Genomic DNA, 24,026 nt, shown 5'->3' on the forward strand with positions numbered 1-24,026 from the left:
TGCCCTCCTGGAAAATATTATGCTTCATGCTATTTAGAGCCCCATAAAAACCCTATGCTTTTATAAAAAGACTAGTTATGCTGTCTTCCTTTGCAGGCAAAATTATCAGGAAACCTTACAGGACAGCCTAACACCCCCTAAGAAAAATAAAGATGTTATGGGGTGGGGTAGTATCACGTAATTATCTAGGCCACTTTTAAAAACTACATATGCACTCTTTAACAGAAGGCTCTCCAGTGGGCCTTGTTTTGGTCCTCCAAGATACCACTGTCGTGACCCAGCCTGTACACATGAACGTGCATCCACCATTAAATAGGGGCAGCAAATTTGTTCTTGTCCTTCAAACCTTGCTAGCGGAACAGTTGAAACTACAGCCTTGCTGATACAATCCCATATTTGAGAAAGGGATGCACTGCAGCTACACACTTACAAAGGCTCTTATTTTGTGCTCCTGACATGCAGCCCGGGCCATAAACTGAAAGAGGCCATTAGGAAAATGAGGCCGTCATTAGAAGTGGAGCCGGTAAGCATTTGAATGCGTTCAGCAGGCGGAGCGCACCGCTGGAGGTTTCAGTATAATCCTCATTTCTTTACCTAGTGGCAGAAGCGAGGACCTGGTGTGGTGTGATAGAAAAAGGGCCATATCCTTTGTGGTGTACCACATTCAATTAATATGTCAGGCTTTCTACATCTGTCACTGCTCACAGGGGCTGGAACAATTGTTCTGCTTCCCCACTCCCCTCTTTTTTCCCAATTTTCACATAGTATCATGCTAAAAAAGAGTTATGGATTTCCTTCTCAGAGAACTGCACGGACTGATAAAGTGAAATCCACGGCAGAAAACAACTTGTTATTTTTCCCTTTAACTCATAATTTCAGTTAAGAGAGAAAATGCAATAAATTTTGGCGGGAAAAAAAATGAAGAGATGGTTTTGGACATTTCTAATGGCCAGTCTATGTAAACACTGTTGAGAAATATGGGTGAGAACAATCCACCCTGGGGATGATTATTTTTCTTGCTCCGAGGCCCAAGTGTTACTTTTCTTGTGCCCAGGGTTTTGAAACTGTTCGAAGTTCATTTCTGAGCAAAGACAGGAACAAGAAAGGAACAGCTGGAAAACCGTTGCGGGCTTCCACGTTTAAATGCAATAATGTTTCGCAACGATGTGGCGTTTGCTTTATAACCCAACTGAAGTGCTGTTGCCCAAACTCTCTTAGCGCTATGCAGCTGCAGTTTCATCTTGCTTGTGCTGGATACGTCCCAGGATGTGTACCTGGCTTGCCAGCATCGGATTCCTTAAGGTATCCAATGCAGTGGGGACCTAGCCCATGAAAGAGTACAAATTACTGGTACTACAACACCAGATAATATATACACAATATAAATACACAATATATACACAATATAAACAGTATTAAAGAGGATAATAACACCCATAAAGAAGCGCTGAGCAAAACCACTCGCTGGATTAAGCAGTCTTAATGAACCTCCACCTTGCCTGGACAAGAGAGGATCGGCCTTTGGTCCTCAAGCAGCCACTCCCCAGCCCTCTGGGCTCCTGCCTGCAGCATGGCTCCTGCTGTCCCCAGCCCGTCCCGCCAGCTGCTGGCTGTGCCCTGGCATGCTGCAAGCACTGCCCCGGGAAGGCTCACTGTTTGTTATTTTATCAGAAGGACAGAATTTCCTCAACGAGCCTTCCTGTGCTACAGATTAAACAACAAATAGTTGGGTGAGCTAAAAAAAAAAAAAAAACCAAAAAAACAAACAAAAAAAAAACGCTGACAAAATGCAGGAAGATCCTTCTTTATTCTAGCAGTATTGCTTCCTTCGCTTGGTAGCGGTGCCAGGGAAACGTTAGTACCGGAGTCAGCCACCTCTTGCCAAACCTCTGGCATCTCCCCTGCGCCGGCTGGGAGATGCTGCGCGCCCGCCCGACTCGCGCAGCTCGCTGCGATTCAGCTCCCCGCTGGCGTCAGGAAAGACAGATGCAGAAAAACTTAAAATCTGGACGGGGTGGTGGTGGGGACAAAAAGAAGAAAGGAGAGCAAGGAGGGACGGCGGGTGGTTCGGCACCCTGCCTTCAGCAGTCACCGGTTGGCAGGAGCGGCGCGGGGCTTGCCGAGCGGCTGCCGGCTGTGACACAGCAGCTGGGACGAGCCTTCCGCATTCCTGGCTCGAGTATTAATATGAATAACGCATGACTCACACTGACACCACCAGCGAGGCCGGGAAACTGTAGTCTGCAGCTATAAAGAGCTACACAGTGCTGCCGTCTTGCAGCGCGCTGGCCAAGTCTGATGAGCGATCTGTGCCTGGCTGTGCGCGCTGTCATCCGGCCGGGCACGGCGCCGCAGAAGGGGCTCGGATGCTCAGAGGGTGTACGTGGAAGGGGAAAAGTTCAGCTGTATCATGAGCTATTTGGGAAGGTAGTTGCGAGGAAGCAGGCAAGTTTCTCGTGCCAGTCCCTGGCTTACTTGTATGAATAACCCATGACTAAAGCATCAGCTCCACAGGGGGTTGTGAGAATCTCTGAGGGAGCCTCTGAGCACACTTGGTCACTCTGAAACAGGACAAATTGCCGGGTGCTGCAGTCCAATTCCCTCCTCAGCCCTGCCAGGACTAATTCATTTCTCTAGGGGTGGCTTCCGCCAACAATTCGCAGTCATCCAAGACCCTCATGGCATCAACAGAAACTCTTGAGTTTACCCACGCTGCTTCTTCTCCTGAGCCATGTGAGTTGCAGCTAGGTTTAAGCAGGTTTCTGAGCTTCCCTGACTTCTCCCCCGGTAAACGTGCCTTCACCCAGGCTGACAGCGCAGCATAAGTGAGACAGCATCACGCTCTGCTGGCTGCAGGCATGAGCCTGCTGCTCGCTTGCTGGGGTGCATCCTGTAATGGGTGTCGTATGCGGCTGGCTGTCATTTTTCATGGCAGTGTCTCAAAAAGTCATAATTCTGCCAAAAAGAATCAAAAGGGGCTTGTGCTACTGCTATTGTATCTGCAGTAACTCATGTGAGCTACTCTAACACACTTTGATTTATGAAGAGAAAATTCACAAGCATGCAATGCCCCTTTGAACAGCTTAAATGAGCCCTTGTTATAATCTCTTTAACGGACTGACAAGTAACGAGGTGGTATTCCTACAAGCTCAGATATTAGTTTGAACAGGAACTCCTCAAAGAAGACCGAAGTGGGAAAAAGTATGTACTACAAGAATGTCCGCAAATACTCTCCAAACATGCATTTTCTTAAGAATGGGATAGTGAAAAGCATATTTAGAAAGTCTGAATGGCACTTACCTCTCAAGAAGTGCTGGTAAGAAGGAAGTGACTCAAATATGCTGTTTGAAGCCATTGTTTCCTCTTTAAAAGTCACTCTCTCTTTACAGTGAAGGAATATATGATTTCTTCTACCTTGGGAAGCGAGAAATGAAGAATGGTCATTGTTACCACCCTCTGCCCAGCCATCACTCTCTGCACTCCGCTGCCTCTGGAGCAACCCGAAGCGGATTATAAGGTTCTTTTGCTAAAAGAACTCTGAAATTGTTTCTTAAAAAGAAAAAAAAAAATAGCGGATCGGTTGTGGTTGATGATGCTTACCACTCTACGAAACTCTGTGGTTTGCAGTCAAAACGATTCGCCCTGCCTGCTGACCAATATCCCGGACCCGCTCTTGTGTGACTGCCTCTGTACCCAACTTGTGGTTCTGTGGTTGTTTATGAGGCCCAAAGAAGTGTTTCACACAACCAAAATTACAAATTTAACTGTTCCCCTTTCCATAACCTGCCTCCATTGGTCCCTCCGTGTCACGTGACCCGAGTGATGTCGACTTACTTTCTTTTTTTTTTTTTAAACTTTCTGAAGTCATGCCCTACCCACTCCACCTGCCCTCCCCGGGGCTGCGCGAGGCAGCCATGGAGGTTGCTGAGGGAGGGAAAAGAGAAATGACTCACCGGCCCCGGTGCTGCAGGCGGGCTTGCTGAGCTAGTGCAATGCCGCTTGTTTTGTTGTTTGTGGTTTTTGGAACTACTGATTATTTTGATAGGGATTTCATTGCTGCTTATTCAATAGTAATTCAAACCCGGGTATTAGTCGACTGTTAGGGCAGGATGTGTAAGTCATCCTGTACAACGTTAGGAATCAGCGGTAGGGAAGACCACTGGCTGGGGAAAGTACACTGCAGAGAAGTGAGAGAAAGAAAGAGAAAGAAAGAGAGAAAGAAAGAAAAAGAGAGAGAGAAAAAAAGAGACAGAGAAAGAGAGACAGAGAGAGAAAAAGAGAAAGAAACAAAGAGAGAGAGAAAGAAAGGAAGAAAAAGGAAGAAAGAAAGAAAAAGGAAGAAAAAGGAAGAGAAAGAAAGGAAGGAAGAAACCAAAAGGAAAGAAAGAGACAAAGAAAGGAAGGAAGGAAGGAAGGAAGGAAGGAAGGAAGGAACCAAAAGGAAAGAGAGAGAGAGAGAGAGAAAGCAAGAGAGAAAGAGAGAAAGAAAAGAAAGAAAGAAAGAAAGAAAGAACGAAAGAAAGAAAGAAAGAAAGAAAGAAAGAAAGAAAGAAAGAAAGAAAGAAAGAAGAAAGAAAAGAAAGAAAGAGAAAGAAAAAGAGAAAGAAAAAGAAAAAGAGAAAGAGAAAGAAAAAAGAAAAAGGAAAAGGAAAAGGAAAAGGAAAAGGAAAAGGAAAAGGAAAAGGAAAAGGAAAAGGAAAAGAAAAAGAAAAAGAAAAAGAAAAAGAAAAAGAAAAAGAAAAAGAAAAAGAAAAAGAAAAAGAAAAAGAAAAAGAAAAAGAAAAAGAAAAAAAGAAGAAAGGAGGAAAGAAGGAAAAAGGAAGAAAAAGAAACGCTTGGGAAAGAGAAAAAAACAACAACAAAAAAAACCCAGCAACATTATTTTGAACCTGTATGATGGCATCTTCTGAGGGAGCACTTGAAGGACACTAGTCTCTGTGAGCCCGCATGAGAGCTTTGTGAATTCTCCCATAAGGTTAAATCCAGTAGTCCCTGTTTAGCACAATGCGCCTTCCTGTCAGAAGGATCCCTACCCATGAGCAAAACTGAGTAAAATCCTCTGGATGCAGAACAACAGCTCTGAGGTGGCAGCGCATCTATTTCGTCCTAAATTCTTCCCTTTACTTCTCCCTACCCAGAAAAATTAAACAAAAAAGGAAAAGGTCCTACACTTTATATCCAATTGGCAGCTCTGGCTCTGGCTGCAACAGCACAAAGGTGTGGGATGAAAATCACTTCCTACAGCACAGAGAAGTGACTGCTGTGCCACTTTCTTCCTCCTTTTCCTCTCCTCTGACCAGAGGGCAGCAACCCATTGGCATCTGGGCGCAAAGCCCAGGCCACTCAGCTTCAGCAGCCTGGTCAACCTTTGCCAGGAAAAGGTCTGCACCCAAAGCAAGGCTGACACAGAATGAGGCTTTCCCTGCCTGCTCCGAGTGACCACCATGGTGAAAAAAAGCAAGAAGCCTTTGCAATATTAGCAGAAATGCTGGTAGGTGGAGCACAAACACGCAATAACACCCACTGCCTCCCGCGAGGAGCAAAGCCCCTGGCACACAGGCACCGTCCGTGCAGATTGCACCCAGCACTGCCATAGGGCTCTGCGGTTGCACCTGCAGCCTGGAGCAGGAATACCTCGAAAAAAGCAGGCGTTTCATGCATTTTTTTCTGCTTATTGCAACTTTGGAAGTCAAATTCCTGACACTGCTTTACTGCCTACATTTCTAGTGCAACTGCAGCCTACGCCCTGGCTTCCTTCAGAGTTGTGGGGGGAGCTGTGGGTGCATGTGAGGAAGGTTTTCCTCAAAAAGAAAAATTTGCTGAAGCGGAGTCTTCTCACCATGCAAAAGGAGCAGTTCTGGACAGCAAGAACAGGAAGGCTGGGGCACTTTGCTGCCTCACAGTGAGCTCAGCTTAAACTCCTGCTTGAACTCCAACTAAGCCAGTGACCCAACCATGTTTTTTTGTTTGTTTGTCTTTCTGACTGTGACCAATTTTTAGCAAGTCTGGGGGGATAAACTTCACTCCATTATGACATAAATACCTCAGCGAGCACCTACTGAAGGCAAAACCTTGTGCTGGCTGTGCCAGGCGCTCACCTGGGAGGGGGAGACATAAGCCCAAGTGCCCCAGTGCTCACGGGGAGCTCGGGGGGCTGTGCTGCCCCGCTGGGCTAGGCTGGGCCGTGCCTGCAGAGGGAGCCCAGCAGGGAAGAGGAGAGGTTTTAAAATGCATTTTATTTCTCCTCTTCTAGTATTAGAGGGGCAGGATTGCTGCCAGGGCCAGGGCTGACGTCCAGGCAGGCAGAGCATGTGCCGTGGCCATCCGCGTTGCTGTGGGCAGAGCGCGGCGTGTCAGCGCACCATGAATGCCAGCGATGCTAATGCCTTCACCCCCGTCATCTGCTGTGAAGGCCAGGACATAGCTATGCTATGTGAGAAGCAACAGTTGGGCTGGTTTTGTCATCTCATTGCTAGGGCAGATGATGCAAGGGAAAAGACTGAGTGTTTCGAAATGCAGCCTGCCACTCCGGTCTCTGTTCTGCTCTGCTCTGCCAGAAGTCAGCTGCAAACAGTACGCAGGAATATGCTTTATTAAGCTTTAACCACCTTGGATTTTCAAGGAACGGACTGTGCTATGCAAGTCTGTGCTACACCCAGGCGAGAGGATGGATGGCACTTCTCCCAGGCCACTGATACGCCTGCCAGAGAAGCCGTGAATCCCACCAGCATGAGCCACCGACGTGTTGCTGCTGATGCTGAATGCACCACGGTGCCATTTTCCGCTGGGTACACATCAGCTGTTCCTACAGCCCTACAATTAATCTGTGTCAAAATTTACCACTAGCGTAGCTGGCATTGCTCAGAGGAAAGGAATAAACTGGATCATTTCACAATCCATGCCCCAAGGAGTGCATCCAAAGGTTGCCATGTGAGCTGTGCCATCACTAATGCCAGTCTCATTTTTTTTTTTTTAAAGATGTCCTGAAGTTACTGTAAACTGAGGCTGTTAGAAAACTCATGTCACTGGTACTTAGACATCCTTTGCTTTCTAATGAATAAGATGCAAGATAATGGTTAACCTTCAGGGAGTAATATCAGTCTTAGATCTAAAAGCTGACACATCGTGAAACAAATTTACAAGCCACCACAGGATGATGGAAAGATCAAATTGTGCCAGTAGTCAAATTTGCCAAACCAAATTTGTTTAATTTGGTGTAGGGGGTAGGAGACAGATTCAGGGACACTAAGAAATCTGTTTTCTACATTGCCACTGCAGAGCATGGCCCCTTGGCTGGGGTTGTTGGCTGGGCAATGACCTCCAGTAAACAGGCCCTGATGCTGGATATGTATGTATGCTAGAACCTGAATCTCAGTGAACAGATCCCATTTGGAGACTCATAAGGTTGCCAGAATTTGGAAAATGACAAAAAAAAAATAAAAATAACCAACTATGAAACAAACAGTTCTGTTTTGTTGTTGTTTTACAACAAACACTTAAGGTTTCACTGGTAGGAATGAAAAATTAACTCAGGGGAAGTTCCTAGATCCTAGATTTTTCAGTCTCTACATCTAAACTGCCTTTTTTCCCTTGCAGAGCACGGTAGTCACTGACCCCACCAAGGTATGCCCCAGAGGCCAGCTACTTTGCAGGCTGCAAAATCCCACAAGCTACTGAATGGCCCAAACCAAAATGATTTAGGGATTATTTCGTCCACTCTCAAGAGGTGTTGCAAGGTCAGGTTTACAGTCTGACACAACAATGTTTACAGTTTGACACAACAATGCAGGGAGGCATGTGGTCTCTCTAACTGCCCTAGAAATGACCCTCTGTAGGAAACAAAGGCTTCCTTCCCTCCAGTGATAGCAGCTTCTCAGTTTTCATCCTCCTTTCCATTTAGAGTCATTTTTATCCCTCAGGATCTTCCAGACAAACACCACACATCTCAGTGCATCAGGACATGTTGGACCCTGGGGCGTAACCTGCATGTTAGGTGCGCTTTGTGGCTCAGCTCCCTCACATCAAAGCCTGGACATCACAGTCTGAAATACACCGGGTGCCTGTCCAGCCTTAGGCACAGCAGGTTTGGTTTAAACATGGGTAGGGACAGACAATTGCTGAATGGGCTGAGGTGACCTGGGGCAGGAAAATACCAGGAGATGCCATTCCTTTACATGCCCTTGTCCCATCAACGGGAGAGAGCAAGATTAAAGCAAAGCAAATACTTGCAGCCTTTGCTCACCAGCAGCCAATGACAGTTCCAAAAATCTTGAAGCCAGAGAAAACTTCAAATCTTCTAAGCCTAATATTTTACCCAAACTCCAGTGGCACTCTCTAACACACCCCCAATATACCCCAAAGAAACACAGCCCAGGTTCTCCCTGACACAGCTTTGCATGCCAAGTGTTTTGGCACAGAAGTTGCAGAGAAGAAATTGAGAGCAGGTTTGAAGCTGCCTGTACACTTTGCTCAATACATAATTTGTATTTTCCCTCCTTAATATTCTTACTTGCTTCCTACTTTTTCTGGAAGCCAAAATGAAGGCTTTGGGCTTCCAACACCTGCATATGTATTCCTCTGCCCAACAGTGCCAGAAAAAGAGCTGAAATTTTCATCCCTTCTAAAAGAAAAACACTACTAGTTGCTGACCTAAACCCACGTCATATGTCAAGGTGAATGCTAATGAATGTCAGCATTAAAAAACATGAGTCTGAACCACTCACCGAGTTAGTGCTGAGAGGCTGGCAATGGCATGGACCAGGCAATCCTGCAAGAACATCACAGGATAGCAGAGTGTGGGTTACAGAGAAGCACTCGCTTGCCATCATCAGCGAGCTCTGCCTTGTGGTGGCCTCCCAAAACAGTACGAATAAAGTGTAAGTAACAGATATACAAATGATAACTAAAACAAATGTGGAGGAGAAAACGGATTCTGTTTTAAGAGGAACTGGATCTGGCTGTTATTTGAGGCTGTCAGTTAACATGGCAGAGGGGAGCATGGAAACATTTTTAAAAAAACAAGCATTTCACTCCAACAGTTTCAAAAGAAGATGTTTTAGTTTTTCATTTCAAAAGTGACCCAGATTAAATAACTAAGCTAAAAAAAAAAAGGAGTGACCTAAATGAACTGTTTCCTTCTGGTCTTCCTGTTTTGCAGCTATACCAAAAATGCTACATCAGTGCTGCTACAGAGTGCTCTGTTACAGCAACTCTGATAATGCAGAACCTGACCACTATCACTCCACAACTTCTGGTCCTTTTTCCCCCTGGATACAGGGGTTATTTTATTATTTTTCCAATAATTTATTGTCAGTAACTGAGTTTGGAGAGTATTTCACCAGTCTTTTGCTGGTGGATTGGAATGAGTTAAATGGTTGTAGACAGTGGGGTAAAGGGCAGAAAAAAGGGGGAGCATTACAGGAAATGAGGGGAAAACAAAAGGCCTCAAATATCCAGTAAGGACCTCAAGTTTTTTGCACATAGAAGCTTGCATAAAACTTCAGATCATTTTGAACTTTCCTGCAAATATTGCAGGCCAGCACCAATGCAGATCTCTCCTGCATGTCCCTAAACCTCATGGAAGAACTGGTGAGTGCCAGGGGTGTGCTACTCCCTCATGCCAGACACAGCAGTGCCTAATTAGAGGTGATGCACACTGGTTAACACAAGCACCTCCCCACCCTGTTGACTTTTCCATTTTTCCCTTTCTCATTTATTGGGCAGCAAATTCCAGCCAGAGCCCCAATCCATCCTTTACATTGACTTGTGCCACCACTGTACATTTTCTCAATCGCTGCATGAGCAAAATCTCATTTGGCTGAAAATAAAAGAGAGGACCAGATCAAGCTGGATAAATAATATCCTAACACAAACCAGTGGCAAGAATTGAACTTGAATTAAATCTGCAAGGTCTGTGTTTGAACTTCCATCGATAAAATCACAAAGCAAGCACAGTGAAACAGGTAATACATGCTTACGTTTCTTCATGTGAGAAGTTTTACTGGAATCAATGGGATTAGTCATGAGTGGGGGAAAGCTTTGCAAGGTTCACCATCTCTTTGGTTTCTTGTTTTTAGACACTTCAGTAGGACTGTGTAGATACTGTCGTCAGCTATTTTCCCCTGTTTACGTTTTTGGATGCTCTTGGTGACATTTTTCAAAGCAACTCATTGCTTTCCTGTAAATGGAGAAAATAAGAAATTAAATAGCTACTTAGAAAGAAGTAGCTACTTTAGAAAGAGAAGTAATTCAAGTAACTTAGTGAGAAAACTACAAATTATATGTTGTGGATTTCAAGAATAATACTTAGCATCTGTGTTTCACGGAAAATCCTAGTAAAAATACCTTATTCCATCTAATTGCTTAGAAAAGACTTCAATATTTATGGTAGGGCTCACTCACTGTAAGAACATCAGCATGTTGCTGATGATGGACAAATTAAACCTGGAGTTGGTAACATGTTCTCAAGTAAGGCTGTTGTCTTTATGGCTATGCCAACCTCTTCCTGGTGTGGTGCCATGGCTGGAGGTGGCTTTAGGTGAAATAGCTGGTGGCCTGGGACTTGCACCTAGTTACTGCCTCTGCCACAATAGTCTGCAACTGCCTCTCCACTGAGCTCCTGGCTGATTCTGTATGAAAGCCTGATGAATGCCCACCTGTGCATCCCCTGTAAAGAGCAAGCAGATTCCCAGAGATTTTCCAAAGCTGTGCAAAGGATTTGGATGCCCCACTGCTGAAGGAACCTCACTGAATAATGCATACCAAATTTCTTCATGTGCCTATAGTAAAAATCCTAACATTAACTGTCCCCTGTCCGGTCTTAGTTGACTTAGGGAAAATGTCTAACAAGCAGGATCTGGAAGGAGGTTTGGGGTATAAGAGGCAGCATGGAGAAAAGATGACTGTGATGTAAAAGGGTGAACAAAGAGGCTGGGGAGCAGCTATTTGCAATAGCAATTGCATAGCATGAGAATAGTCAAGAGAAGGAGAGAGAGAGAGAGAGAGGAGGAAAAGTGAGAAGTGTTGTGGAGCTGAGGACGCAAACGTTGCACTTGATGCAGAAAGTGGAAAGCCAGAGATAAATTCAGAGAGGGAAGACTGATCAGGGAAATGGACGAGTCTCGAAGAAATTGCAATGAGAGCAGGCTGACTCTGTTAGAGAAAACAGGCAGAGATTCATGAAAAAGGTATGCAGCATCGTATAAATGAAGCCTTACCACTAAATAAAGCAGAGGAGTGCTGTTGTTCATCCGGCCTTAAATGAAGGAAATGGAAGTGACAATCTGCTTTGAACCAGTACAAAAAAGTTATTGTCATAGACTTTCTGAAGGAAAGGTTTAACACTGCATCCTGGGGAACAGCTTAAAAAAAGAAAGAGGGCTACAAGGGGGTTGTTTACCTCATTCTTCCATGTTGTATTTGCTTGCCTTTTCTTCCATATGAACTTATGGCAATGTCTGGGGTTTTTTCCCTTTCCTCAATGTGAAATCCTTGGATGTGTTAATTGCTGTCTTGGAGATATGTGAAGTTGAAGTGGAGGGCAGCTGAGGTTTGGGCACATCCTGCAAAACAATGTTTGAGTTTCTTGTGTTGCCAGCTGCAGTACACCTCTACTGCTACATCTGCTGTGACCACCCTGGTGGGCCTTGTCAGAGCAAAAAAACATCCCAAGCCCCCAGACTGTACCCTCATTTGATTACAATACAATCTGATGTGGCTGTAAGAGTATCTGTGTTTGAAGGCCTTTACCTACAGGCCAGCAAAGAGCCAGGCACCTACCCACGCATGGCCATTTAGTGGCAGGCACGACTGGAGCTGCTCCCATCCCCACTCCCCTAAACAGCTGGAAGCTGTCGCATCAGGTCTGTTTTTGTGTTGAGCAAAGTCTCTTCAGCAAGCAAAGAAGGCATTTGTTTTCCCAGAGACTGCTGTCTTCCTGCCCACAAAACATCCACACCTTTACTTGTATAACAGACTGAAATGCTGAAAGCAGGATGGGGTGTAGTCAGGGTACTCCATAAAGAGCAGCTTCAGTCTTGCTTTATGTGTCGATCATCCTATATTAGGCCACTCTTCCACCCAGCATCAGCACGTCTGATAATGCAGTGTGGAGGTGGTGCCGTAATAAATGTATTCTCTTAGAAAAATGTGCTCAGTTTATGCACGGTTGTCAGTGGGATGAGGTACACTGTAGAAAGCTAATGAGAACTAACTGTGACGTGAATTTCCTTTTAGGCTCTCTCCTTAGGGAAAGAAGTACTGGTGAGTCACAGGATGGGAGTCTGGGCTGATGAGAGGTCCAGTCACAAGCAATAGCACTCTGTTCACATCACTTAATAACTTGTCATGTGTTGGCCAACCTACAAAGATACAATGACAGCTGTATGAGATTCCTTGTAGCCTCAAGGTAGTGTCTAGCAATAAAAAAGCAGACACTAGAATGGGAGGAAAACTTGCAAATGAAAAGTTTTCATTCTGTTTTTACAACCTTTGAATCCTGTTCAACCCTCTCTCTTAAATTTTACTCTTTTTTTCAGCAGCTAAACATAGCCCAGTGCCATGGTTTCAGTGGAACTTCCCTGTTATAAGCTTAGAGTTACCCAGAACAGAATTTCACCTTTGTGTCTGCAACCTTTTATTCAGTAGTCCTAGAAATTATGAGGAAAACTCTCCCTGAAATACCATGCCAGAACCCTCTTACCCGGGGCTGCAAGCGTGCACATAAAACAGATCATACCACAACACAGAAAGCAACAACATGCAAAACTGCTTTTTGTGTTGACATAGGTTTAGAGTTGTGACCTTAGCACACCTGTAGGAAAAACGAGCAACTCCCTTCAGTTTGGGAGGGAAGATGATCTTACTGAAACAATCTCTTTGGCTAGAAAGTCTTCTGTAGATGTGATGGTGGAAATTGTCAGAAGCAGCTATTGATTTTCATACTGCCAGCATGAGCCCATTGAACGATTTGGTGATGGGAAGCCTGGTCCTTTCTGAAAGTTAGGTCCCTTTAATTTGGTTCATAATTTCAGATATGGTTTCACTTCAGAAAATGAGGCACTCAACACTGCTAATTGTTTCTAAAAATCTTGGTCATAGTGTACCTATAAATTTTTTTGAAGTCCCTCTTCCCAACGTGTCAATGCCCAATAGCATCAAAATACAAATCGTGCCAACGGTGTATGCTTTCCTAATAACAACTGCACACATCTCTGTTTGAGAAGTGGTTCCCCCTGGTTTTGCTTCAGTAAACAGTCAAAGTGATCAGTAAAAGCTGGTGCTGGTCTCCATTTTGCTCGGGGGATTATTGTGTCTCCCAGCCTGTCAGGACCTAGCTGAAAAAAGTGAAGTGGAATGGAGACCTGGCATGAAAAGTAGGATCCCTGGGGAAGAAATCTTTCCAAATCCTGCTGCAGTCAGTAGTGTGACCACTGGAAAATTTCGGATATCCTGGAGCTCTGTTTCTCTTTGCTCCACATTATTCACCATTAACTGCAGCTTCAGAGTGATCCTGTAGTTTCACATTGCTTTCCAGGAGCAAATCCCTTGAAACAAACTGGCATTGTCTTCCTTCTGGACCAATTTGCCAGTGGATAAATGATAAAATCCATTGCGCTGTCAATCCATATCATACAAGTTTCCATGGGATTTCTTTCAGAAAAAAAATAATGTGTCAGTATAACTGAGCAGCCCTCAGCCCGAGGTGTGGGTGTGCGTGTTTGAGAAATTGTAGTGAACTGGGCAGGGATGTCTTTCCCAGCCTGAACTCTGAATCCTGCTTGCTGTGTGCTTGTCTCTGAAGGCATACAACCAAATAATGTTCAAAGGTTCTTTTTCCCTGGAAAAGTCTCATGCCAAGTACCCTCAAGGGAAAGCATTTGGGGAATCCTTGGATCTCCTCTGACTGCAGCAGCACAGCACACCGAGCTTCAGAGCAGACCACACAGATGGATAAAATGGCATCAGCAGAAGGAAACCCATGAAAGGAGGTTGCTCACTGAGATATCGGCAGAAATCACAGTTTCAAACATCTGAAAGCTGGATCTAATGCCTGCTGAACTCAATGGAAGGAATGTCATCGGAAACGAGCCCCTGGTTTTTGAACCGTAGTCTTAAAATAAACACAATTTGTTTAGGTTTATTTATTTTCTCTTTGAGTGCTGGCAATTGCTTATTTGCTTGAAGCTAGCAATGTAGGGGTTGTGCTGCTGTCCCCAGCACCAGGCACGCTGGTGCTGTGACCTAATCGACCCACGGAGCTGCCATTCTTCCAGAGTGCCTGTCACATCCTGGGTTTTGCTCTGCCCCTTTAAAAACCAGGACTGTCTCCTTATCTGTATGTTTATCTGACTTTGAGGTCATATGACTGCGAAGAAGCAGTGCCTTGCTCCTGTGCACACTCAAGGGAAGGGAGCCTTTTGTGCCTTACTGTGAATCCTGGGACTTCCACTGGGAGTGAGTGCAGCTCATTTCCATCCCCATAAAAACTTACCAACAGCTGTCACTTGGTTTGGTTTCGTTTCTTCCTCGGCACACTCTGAGTAAGGGTAGCGTGCCAGCTAATCAGTACATCAGCTCCTATGCATTATTTCCTCTTGTGCCCCTTTAGGGCAGTTAATGAAAACCACTGAGAAATTTTGTCTGGATAAACTCTCAGTGGTCTCGCCAAAAGTGCTAGAAATCTGCCATTAGCAGATTTGGCACGGACCTTTCCTTGAACACCCCTAGGAACGGTGGCACCACCACTTCCCTGGGCAACCTGTTCCAATGCAATGTTCACTCAAGCACCTGCAAGAGGTGACGAGAGGGGGACAATGGAGATGAAGAGACTAAGAAACACACCTCAGAACAGAATTTTTAAAGGAGAAGTAAAGGGGAAACATCACAGAAGTAACAATGATGCATTTCTGTAACTATATATTCCTAGAAACTGTACTGCCAGCATCTGGGAGTATGCAATGTACAACTGCATAGTAAGTTTTAGCTACTGCTCTGAACAGTTCACAATTTCAGTGATATGTAAGACTATTCATCCTCCCTTCAGGCTCAGACAGTGACATAGATAGTGGCTGTAATTTGCTGAGGAAGTCTGAGAGAGGGCAAAGAACTCAACACCTGAGTGGCTGAGCTCTACTCCAGCTGCTTTGAGAATAAAACATCTACAGCTTTACTTTTTATGACTGAAGGGGCCAAATATATGCCAACTTTTTTCCTTTAAGTTTGCTTTCTCTGTCTGCTCTTAATAAATGTCTGCTCTTTCCTCTTTCCTTTCCTCTTTCCTTTTTCTATGATTTTTGTTTTTAACGGTTTTAAGACAAAGGGCACTTCAATTCCGTCTTGTTCCAAAAAGCAGCACAAGATAAGCTGAAGCACATCCTTGAAGGCTAGAGCAGTCAGACAAGAAGCACCATGAAATGCCTGCTTCCCAGGACAGCCAGGAAAGTGAAGAACAACTAGAGCAGGAAGTAAAAGTTCCTCCCTAATCGAAATTGATCTGTGGCACTACAAAGTAGAAGACAACTATTGTGAAAGATTGGAGTTCTATCTATTAATTCTACTTTTGTTTGCTTGTGCAAAGTAGTTTTTTTTTTTTTTAATTCCCTTTTGCTACCTTTCAAAGCAGAGAATAAATTTGCTGAGAGCTGGAACGTGAGCCTTTGAAAAGTCCTCACTCACAGCAAAACACAACTGCACCTTATGCACACATGCAAAATACAAGGTACTCCATTACCTTTGCTTCATTTTTCTTTTGTTCAGACATTTCTGTGGCATTCAGTGGAAAAAGGCAGCTGTTGTATGGGAGGCACATTAAATGCTAATTAAATAAAATATTAAAACAATCTGCATCAAAGTTGAGCAGAAATGATCAACAACAGATTTCCTTCTGTATTCCTTAAGAACTTTGTGCATTTCTGTATCATTTGGTAATAATACATAAAGCATGTCCTTTATGTGGTGTTGAAATATTTTGCCATGGACAATGACATAGCATCATAAGAAAAACCTCAAATAGCATTTCCAGAGGGTAGCACAGTTAGCCAGTTATGTCTTGACATCAGAGCCTGGACAGCAGCCCTGAAATTGTCTAAGTTCAGGAATATGTGAGAAAACCCACTTTGGTCAGTATCCTAAATAAAAGTTAATAGTAATTTATGTATCTTTACTCAGTCTGCTTTAAGTTACCTGCTCAGGTTCATTAAGAGACTTAGGCAGCATTTAACGTTAGTCACCAGACGAGAGTGACTTTCCTGGGAGCAGAGGTGCGGTTTTAGCAAGCATGTGGCCACTTCTACATCAGTGCAGGCAGAATATTTTTGTCCTTTCTGAACCCTTTAAGTAACACGTGCCAGTGATGACTCTTGCAGACACGTTCAACCTCCCTGTATTTAATGATGGAAGAAGGGATTTTTCTTTGAGTTAAATTGTACCTTAATGACAGCCAGATGCCTGGTTGCAAAGGGTGTTTCAGAGGAGCAGTACCCGGGAGCATTTCCACAGTTGCAGGGAGGTTGTATGCACGTGCCTGAGTGTGTCAAACCAGTAGTAACCTAACACTCACCCTCCAAGGAAAGAGTCAGTCTGTTGTTCACTGGGGAGGGAAACCTGATAACAGATCCCAAGGAAACCACATAGCATGTTATATCTTTCATGCATGTCTTTGTGGATCTGGTCAGCTATGAGGAGCTGGCTTACAAAGTTGTGTTGTTGACAGCGAGGCAAGAGTTCAAGCGTATATAGAAAGGAATCACTGGAAGTAATAGTGCCAGGGAACAGCCGGTGCTAAGCACCTGACTCCTACATCATGCATATTTCAGGGAGGTTTACCTCAAATTACTGCTAGTCTGACCCAGAGACTGAGTGGGGCCACAGTGCACCTTCCACATCAGCATCATCTGAAAGTCATCGGGTTCTTTTGTCCCATTAATACTACACAGTGTGAGACCAAGTGCCATCAAGGGGAACAAACAGGAGACGTGCTTTGAAAGCACACTCCTGATTCAAACTGAAATACTAGTGGGGATGCACACTTGAGTGTTTTGACTACATTGGAAATGAACCCTAGGATAGTTTGGCAGCTGGCTGAAGCTGTCCCAGGGGTGTTAACAACTCCCCTTGGGAACCTGAGGATAGTAGATAAATTCTCAGAAATCTAGAAGAGAGGGAAGCCATCTCTGATGCTTTTTTTGGTTTGTGTACCCATGAGTGGTTTGAGGGTAAGATGGCATGGAGGAACAACTAAAAAGGACAAAGAAAACAAGCATCAGGTGCAATCCCCCTGTGTTAACTCATTCAGAAAGGAAACACACCCTACTCTTACTGATGCTACCAAAAGAGTGGAAACCACAGACACTTTGGAAGACAGGACTAAAATCCTAGAAGATCTTGGCCAAGTGAGCAAGAGTGTGAATAAAGAGGGTGAAATTCAGCCAGTGCAAGTTCCAGGTCTTGTGTTTAGCAATAATCAGCTACACAAACACCAGCTGGAGAAACACTGGCTCAGCAGAAGTTCTGCAGAGGAAGACATGGGGCTGGTAGTTAACAGTGCAAGCATTATCTGGCTACAGGAAAAGCAAGTGCTGAGTGTCATGGGCAAGTCATGCAGCTTAGTCTTTCTGTTTGAATTGGTACCGGCAAAACCCCAGCTGGAAAGCACAGTCCTCCATAGTCCATCGTAGTTCAAGAACGTGTGAAAACTGGAGAGGCCAACAGAGAAAGCCTTGAAGAATGTGGTCTATAGGTTAGATTCAGCTGAGATTGTTTCCCAGTCTCTCAAGGGAAAGCTGATACTGGTCTTCAAACCCATCATGTGCTAACAAGTAGGAAGGGAATAAGCCATGCTCTGTATTCACTGTAGGTAGTCAGGAGTGATGGTCTTCAGCTGCAGGTAGGGAGATTTAGACATGAGGAAAAACTTTTTTATTATTTAGGGTAATTAAACACTAGAATAAACTGTCTAGGAAGACCGTAAAATTGTCATCACTGGAGGTTTTGAAGAGTGGGAATGCTTGAAATACTGGTGCTATCTGTCGATAGAGCTGGTCCTGCTTAAATTTGGGGATGGAAGTGATGACCTCCTAGGTCCCTTTCAGTCTCAAGCTCTGTGTTTCTATCAGGTGACACAATCTAGCTAGCCTGTGCTGTTGGCCAGACTACACCCAGCGGACAGTTACGTGCCTGGGGTGTCCTGGCTCCAGCAAAAAAGGTCATTCTCCACTTTGGAAGGCATGACGTGGTTCTACAGCCCATATCAGGCTGCAGCTTTTGCTTTGGTGTTGGTACCATACCTGAAATCTTCAAGTAGTACAAGGCAGTCTTTCAAAGTCACTTGACTGGAGAGAAAAATATTTTAAAGCCATCCTCCATCACAATGTAAGAAAAATAAATCATTGACTATTGTTTGAAAAAATAATAATCTTCTTTTCTTCATATTGTGGTACTTCCAGTAGAACACAAAACACTGTTACTTTTACAATAGGGCCACAAAAACAGACATGCTGCATCAGCTTCATAGCGTTGAAGAAAAAAAGAAGAAATTAAAAAAAAAGAAAAAAGAAAAAAAAAGTGAATTATAAGCTGCCTGTACCTTAGAAGGAGCAGCTCACTGCTTTTAGAGCAGTGTCTCCACTTGCATCTCTCCGCTGCTGCAGGAGGTTTGTGCCCAGGTGCAGCAACTTAGAAGGAGCACTTAGCAATCTCATTTGCTTCTCTGCCCACCCTGGTCTTACAAGTGCACATTGTGTGGGGCAATGTAGCTGCTCCTGCAGCAGCACCCACCTCCACAAGCATCTGGCATGACGTCTTGCCGCCGTAATTTATCTGTTTGTCCACTTTATCCGTTTTATTTTTATTATACTCTGCTCTATGCTCACAATACCTTTGGAAGGAAAGAAGCTCAGTGTGAAGGCCTTCTACAAACTGCATCTCAGGTAATAGTTTGGAAAAGGCCAACAGTATGCCTGTGTTCATGGATCCAAGGCAGATGTAAACAGTAACCTATCAGCAGATCTGACAGGTAAAAGGTAAGGGTCAAAAGAGCTTAATGGATACATCTTAGTGGCACTTTGTCATGACATTTACACACATTTATTTTCTTCTTACAGTAGAAGATCTGGCCTTTTTAAAGGTTGCATTTAGGGCATGACATTCTCATATTGAGTTGTATTTAGCCTTACGTGACAAGCCACACTGTCCTTAAAAACACAGAGGCAAAACAAAGACTCCCGTTAGCTAAAAACGAATAAATACATCAAGAAAGCCCACTGCCAAATCATTAGGAAAGCTTCCTGAGGAGCTGGCCGCGACCACTCTTCCCTTTTACCTGGCCACGACGAAGCGCCTTGATCCACTGGAAGCCACGCCAGTCTCTTCCTGAGCGAGCTTTGGCAGGCTGTGCCTGCAAACCACTGTCCCACCACCTTCCCCTCCCAGCTCGCTGCCTCCACGCACTGCTCTGATGCTGCTGCGGGCTCTCCTGGCACCGCTTACCTCTCACACCCCACACGGACCGTCAAAGCCCAGGCAGGGGGAGAGGGCAGGGCGATGCATCCCCCCACGGCACCCCAGGACCACGCTGGGATGTGAGCAGCGGCTGGCTTTCCCGGCGTGACACGAGACTGGGAAGGGCAGCGCTCTCCCTTTTTCATTAGGCGTATTTATAAACACGCGGTACACAAGCATTTTTCCTTTCTTCGCAGTGACGGGTGATTATATGTCTATGAAATGTTTTCATTTATTTGGCGCCAGGGTAATCAAAATCAGTCGAAACCGTGGCAGCGGAGGGAAGGAAAACAAGTAGGCGTGGGACTGACTGTGCCTCTCACTCCCTGGGCCGTCCAAGGGTAGTAGTTGGCAGAAGCGCACCCCTCGCAGATGAACGTCTTATTCAGCTGGTAATTGTTCCCAGTCGCGCTCATGGCCTCTGTCCATTAAGGATGTAGCCCTGCATAACTTTGAAAGCAACTGGCTCCACGCTGGAAGCGCTGTGGGAGCGTCTGAGCCAGCATGTGCGTGACTCTGCTGAGGCAGAAAAGAGCTGGTCCCAGAAAACCTTTGTGAATGAAATTTTCATGCTTTCATGTCTGCCCCAGTGCAGATTCTGGGTCAGTCCCTGTGATCTCAAACATCCGGTTTGAACGGGTGTTTTCCACTACATAGATGCAAAAATATTTCCATTATAAGCCTTTAATAGCTCTGCATAGGCAAGCAAAGGGGATGAGTAGGAGAAGGGAGTTTAGGAGGCTGTGTTAAAGATGCTGATTAAAAAAAGAAAAAAGAAGAAAAAGCCCTCAGAAACAGAAAAAAAAGCTACCAAATTCCTCTGTCAGTTAAAAAACAAACAAACAAACAAACAAAAAACAGCGTTGTATGTTCATCTTCTTAAAGCCAGATGGCAAAGATTTCAGCAGTGATGTTTCTGTTTGCATCTCTCCCCCCTTCCTTCCCCCACCTTCCCAGCCAGCTGTCCCTCTGTGTCCGGCGCATGGCAGCGGCGGTGGCACGTGCTGCTGCCTCCCCAGAAGCTTCCAGTGGCATCCCCGCTTCCTCCAGGGGAAGCCGCCTTCCACGTACTCCCCCTCTGGCATCACACACGGGTGATGGAGCAGGTCACTGGCCACATTTGCAAACACCGTGCCTGTACCCCACGGTCTTCATGGAAGAGGCTGTGCTGGGTGGAGCAGTGTGGCAGCGGCCAGGCACAGCGGCTGGTTGCAAGGCAGTGATGGGTAAAGAGGGCTGCAGCAGCTGCTTGCTTTTTCTCCCAGCACAGACTGGGCAGTTTGCATTCACTGAAACGTGTCTGGTCAAAAGTGAAATCTAGACAGTAGCTTCACACGCAGCATCATGATTACTTGAACCACGTGGGATAAGCGCAGAAGAGCTGGGAATTCGTCGTTCTCCTACATTCAAAAGAAAACAAAACAAAGCCAGCAATTCAACCACTGGGGTCAAAAAGGTTTGAGGAAAACACCTATTCTCTCACTCCCACTCAGCTTTTCTTTACAAGGCCCTGGGAAGCAGCTTAAAAAGACCCTCAACTTCCCCCTCAAAATGGTCATTCCTCTTCCTTTTCTCATTAACGTAGATATATATATTTATCTCTCTATATACACACACACACAAACCAAGCCCCAAATCTCCCTGAACTGCATCTTTTCTGCCGAGCACACACCTCACTCTGCATTAACAGAAATCATTGAGCGTTTCTGCCTTTCTTTATTAATAGCACAAAACCACATCCCTGAAAAGCAGCAAGAGCTCAGTGTTCACAGCCATTGCTGTGTATTTAAAAGAGCAAGGGGAAAAAGAAAGGGGGGGGGGGGGGGGGAACACGACTTTTGAAACCTGTTGTCTTCTCACTTTGGGAGAATTCAGTGAATTATCTCATTTTCTGGGTAAAATGTGCTTCCCCAGAACATTGTGTGTCATCTCGGAAGTCACTGCTGCTTTAGACTGATGATGTGGATGCTGCTGCTGAGGGAAACTTGGGAGAACAGCTGGCAAGCATACTGCTCCTGTACTGGCCAGTGTAAAGGATGGCTAGATAATACAGGATAATTTATATGGAGGGACTTTTTCAGCACCTGATATTATTGGCTGGTGGGACGGATGACTGTTTGCAGAGAATTGACTACACTTCCTCTGCAAGGATATATTAACCAGCATGTGCACTCCAGAGGCTCCAGCCACATACGTTTTTCCTTCTGATAGACTGCCTCTCGGCAGATGAGCCAGAGCACTGGCTTCTGGGGACTCCAGCCCTGTGCTCACAGCTTTCAAAACCATTCAGGGAGACAAAGCTTTAGGAGCAGGGCACCCCAGCAGTAACCCTACTGACTGCACTCATCAGCCCGCAAGGTTGAGCCATTTGCAGATCTCTGCACAACAGCAAAGAAAATGGTTGTTACCCACCTGGCGATCTGCAAGTAAATCATCTATCCATCTGTCTACGTAACAGAAACTGGTTAAGTAAGGGTGAAAGAAGCTTCAAGTTGTCTATTGCACAGCCAAACGTAGTGCCTGCATGCTTAGCGCAGTTCAAAATGTGAATGAGACTCTGTGCGTGTGTCTGAGAGAGAGAGAGCATGAGTGGGAAGCCAGGCAGGCTCCTCAATCTGTCAAAATGCAGTGTGATCATGTCAGCACATTTAACAGACCACTTGACAGTGGACTGCCAAGTTTGTTCATATGTTTACAGATATATATTCAACTTATTTACATTCCTCCAAATCCCATCTCTGACTAAATATAGATGGAAAAAAAAAAAAAAAAGACCGCAACAGTAAAAATTAACACACGGGAAAGAGAGCTCCTCTGGAGAGTCTGGTATCCAAAGCAGTAAGATTTCAGCCGTCACCAGTACATGTCAAAGCACAGAAACATCTGTTTCATTACCCTGCGTTGGAGCTGGAGCCATTACTTGGGAGAAGTCCCATCGCATGGCTAAGGACAGAGTCCAGCTCTCCCACCGGCTGTGCCAAAGCCCTCTCTGCTGCCCCGACAGTTGCCCAGGTTTTCTCGTCTGCCAGGAGCTGGAGACCTACCGAGGTAAGCAGCATTTGTTCCTAAGTGCTCAGGGAAGAGGAAGCTGACAAAAGCCTATATGACTTTACTGCAGAGTTCAAAAAGAGTTGAGGACTAGACTGCAGGCAGAAGACACACCGCAAACACTGCATGCAGCTTATTTGAGTATCACTAAAGAGTTGCACTCTGTATCTGCTTTTTGCTCTGCTCTGGGTCAGAGCATCCCCTGCAGCCCTCAGTAAACTTTGGGGCAGACCCAAAAGGATGCCTGTACAGAAGACAGTGGCTAAAATATTGGGGCTGGTGTCTCACCAGCATTTTTTACCAGACCAACAGAAAACAGCACTTGCTGTGCTGACTTGAAAGGCTCTTAACTTCTCTGCCTTGGTTCCTCCATAACTTAGATAAGGACAGCAAAATATTTCTACCTTTACAGGAAATGCATTCTTATTCACCTGGAAAGTGCTACAGGTGTCAAGTATTACCTGTCAAGAAATTAGTTTTAAACGGTACATATGTAATGTTTACAGCAGAGGAAAATACTGTGGGTGCAGACTGACCTATGGATATGGTCATAGCTATGGAGCTGTGTTGTTATGTTTCCTCTGCGGTGCACTAGAAATCTGTAAAGTCTGGTAAAAAACACACAGGTTATCCCTGAGATTCTGGTACCAGATGGAGATACAGGAACATCTCCTGTTGGAACATCTGGAAGGCTTCAACATTTACAGATAATTCATTGGGCATCTGAAGACAAATAGGTTCTAAGCTGATAGTGTGCATATATGCCTGCGGGAATGCAAACGGGGCCAGTTTAACTTTCAGGAAACTGTGAAGTGGGATAAGGATGCAATCTGAGTCAGAATCTTAAACTGCTCTGTCTTGCCAACCTGCTCAGATACTTTTGTTATTTGGATACGACTATTTTGACTGAAATATTTCTTATGGTGGCTTTTGGGAAGAAAGTGTGACCAGCAGGAGCACCTCCAGCAGTGCCGCCTCCTCTCAGTGCGCTGAAAGCTTGGTGTCCAGGGGCAGCAGCACACAGCACGCAGCAATCTCAGCACCTAATGTCTGCATGGGACTTGGAGTGTTTTACAAATTGATTTACTAAGCCTTTACACATCACTGTGAGATACGTAAAAGTTATCCCACCAAGAGAAAAGGAAGTGATTTGCTAAAGGCCAGAGGGAAGCTCATGTTTGAACTCTTTAAGCAATTACTGGAATGAAAGCAGCCTCCCAAGTGCCAAGATTTTCGTTTAGATGCCTGGAGCTCCTGGGAAACCATGCACTTCTCTCATAATGAAACTTTACAAAAGCTGTCACCAGTGTGGAGAAGTCATTACTGAAATGGTGTTAAAGACAATTTTTTGTAAACAGTTTTTGTTTTGCTTTTATTCTAAGACAGCCGTCATGTTACATTTGAACTGCAGGCAGGAAATACTATTTCTGTAAACCACTCCTGCTTGCCTACAATTAAAAACTACAAAGACTCTCTTCTGT

At 44.9% G+C, this 24,026-nt stretch overlaps 1 protein-coding gene across 4 annotated transcripts in view; it reads right to left on the reverse strand.

The window, feature by feature from the left end:
* RUNX1 (RUNX family transcription factor 1) overlaps window positions 1-20,044 on the reverse strand; it is a 174,059-nt gene extending 154,015 nt beyond the window's left edge. Inside the window, exons 1-5 of one of the 4 annotated variants that reach the window (XM_083819982.1) lie at window positions 19,319-20,044; window positions 11,399-11,561; window positions 11,217-11,282; window positions 9,978-10,177; window positions 3,301-3,414 (exon numbers count right to left, since the gene is read on the reverse strand). In XM_083819982.1, the coding sequence (XP_083676108.1) occupies window positions 3,301-3,414; window positions 9,978-10,023 (160 nt within the window). In that variant the 5' untranslated portion in view covers window positions 10,024-10,177; window positions 11,217-11,282; window positions 11,399-11,561; window positions 19,319-20,044. Of the gene's footprint in view, window positions 1-3,300; window positions 3,415-3,600; window positions 4,575-9,977; window positions 10,178-11,216; window positions 11,283-11,398; window positions 11,562-19,318 lie in introns of those variants that run through there. The other 3 variants (XM_083819978.1, XM_083819979.1, XM_083819980.1) reach the window with 3 other exon arrangements.
* Window positions 20,045-24,026: the final 3,982 nt, after the last annotated feature.

The sequence above is a fragment of the Anser anser genome (genome assembly GCF_964211835.1).
Source record: "Anser anser genome assembly, chromosome: 1".
NCBI lineage: Eukaryota > Metazoa > Chordata > Aves > Anseriformes > Anatidae > Anser > Anser anser.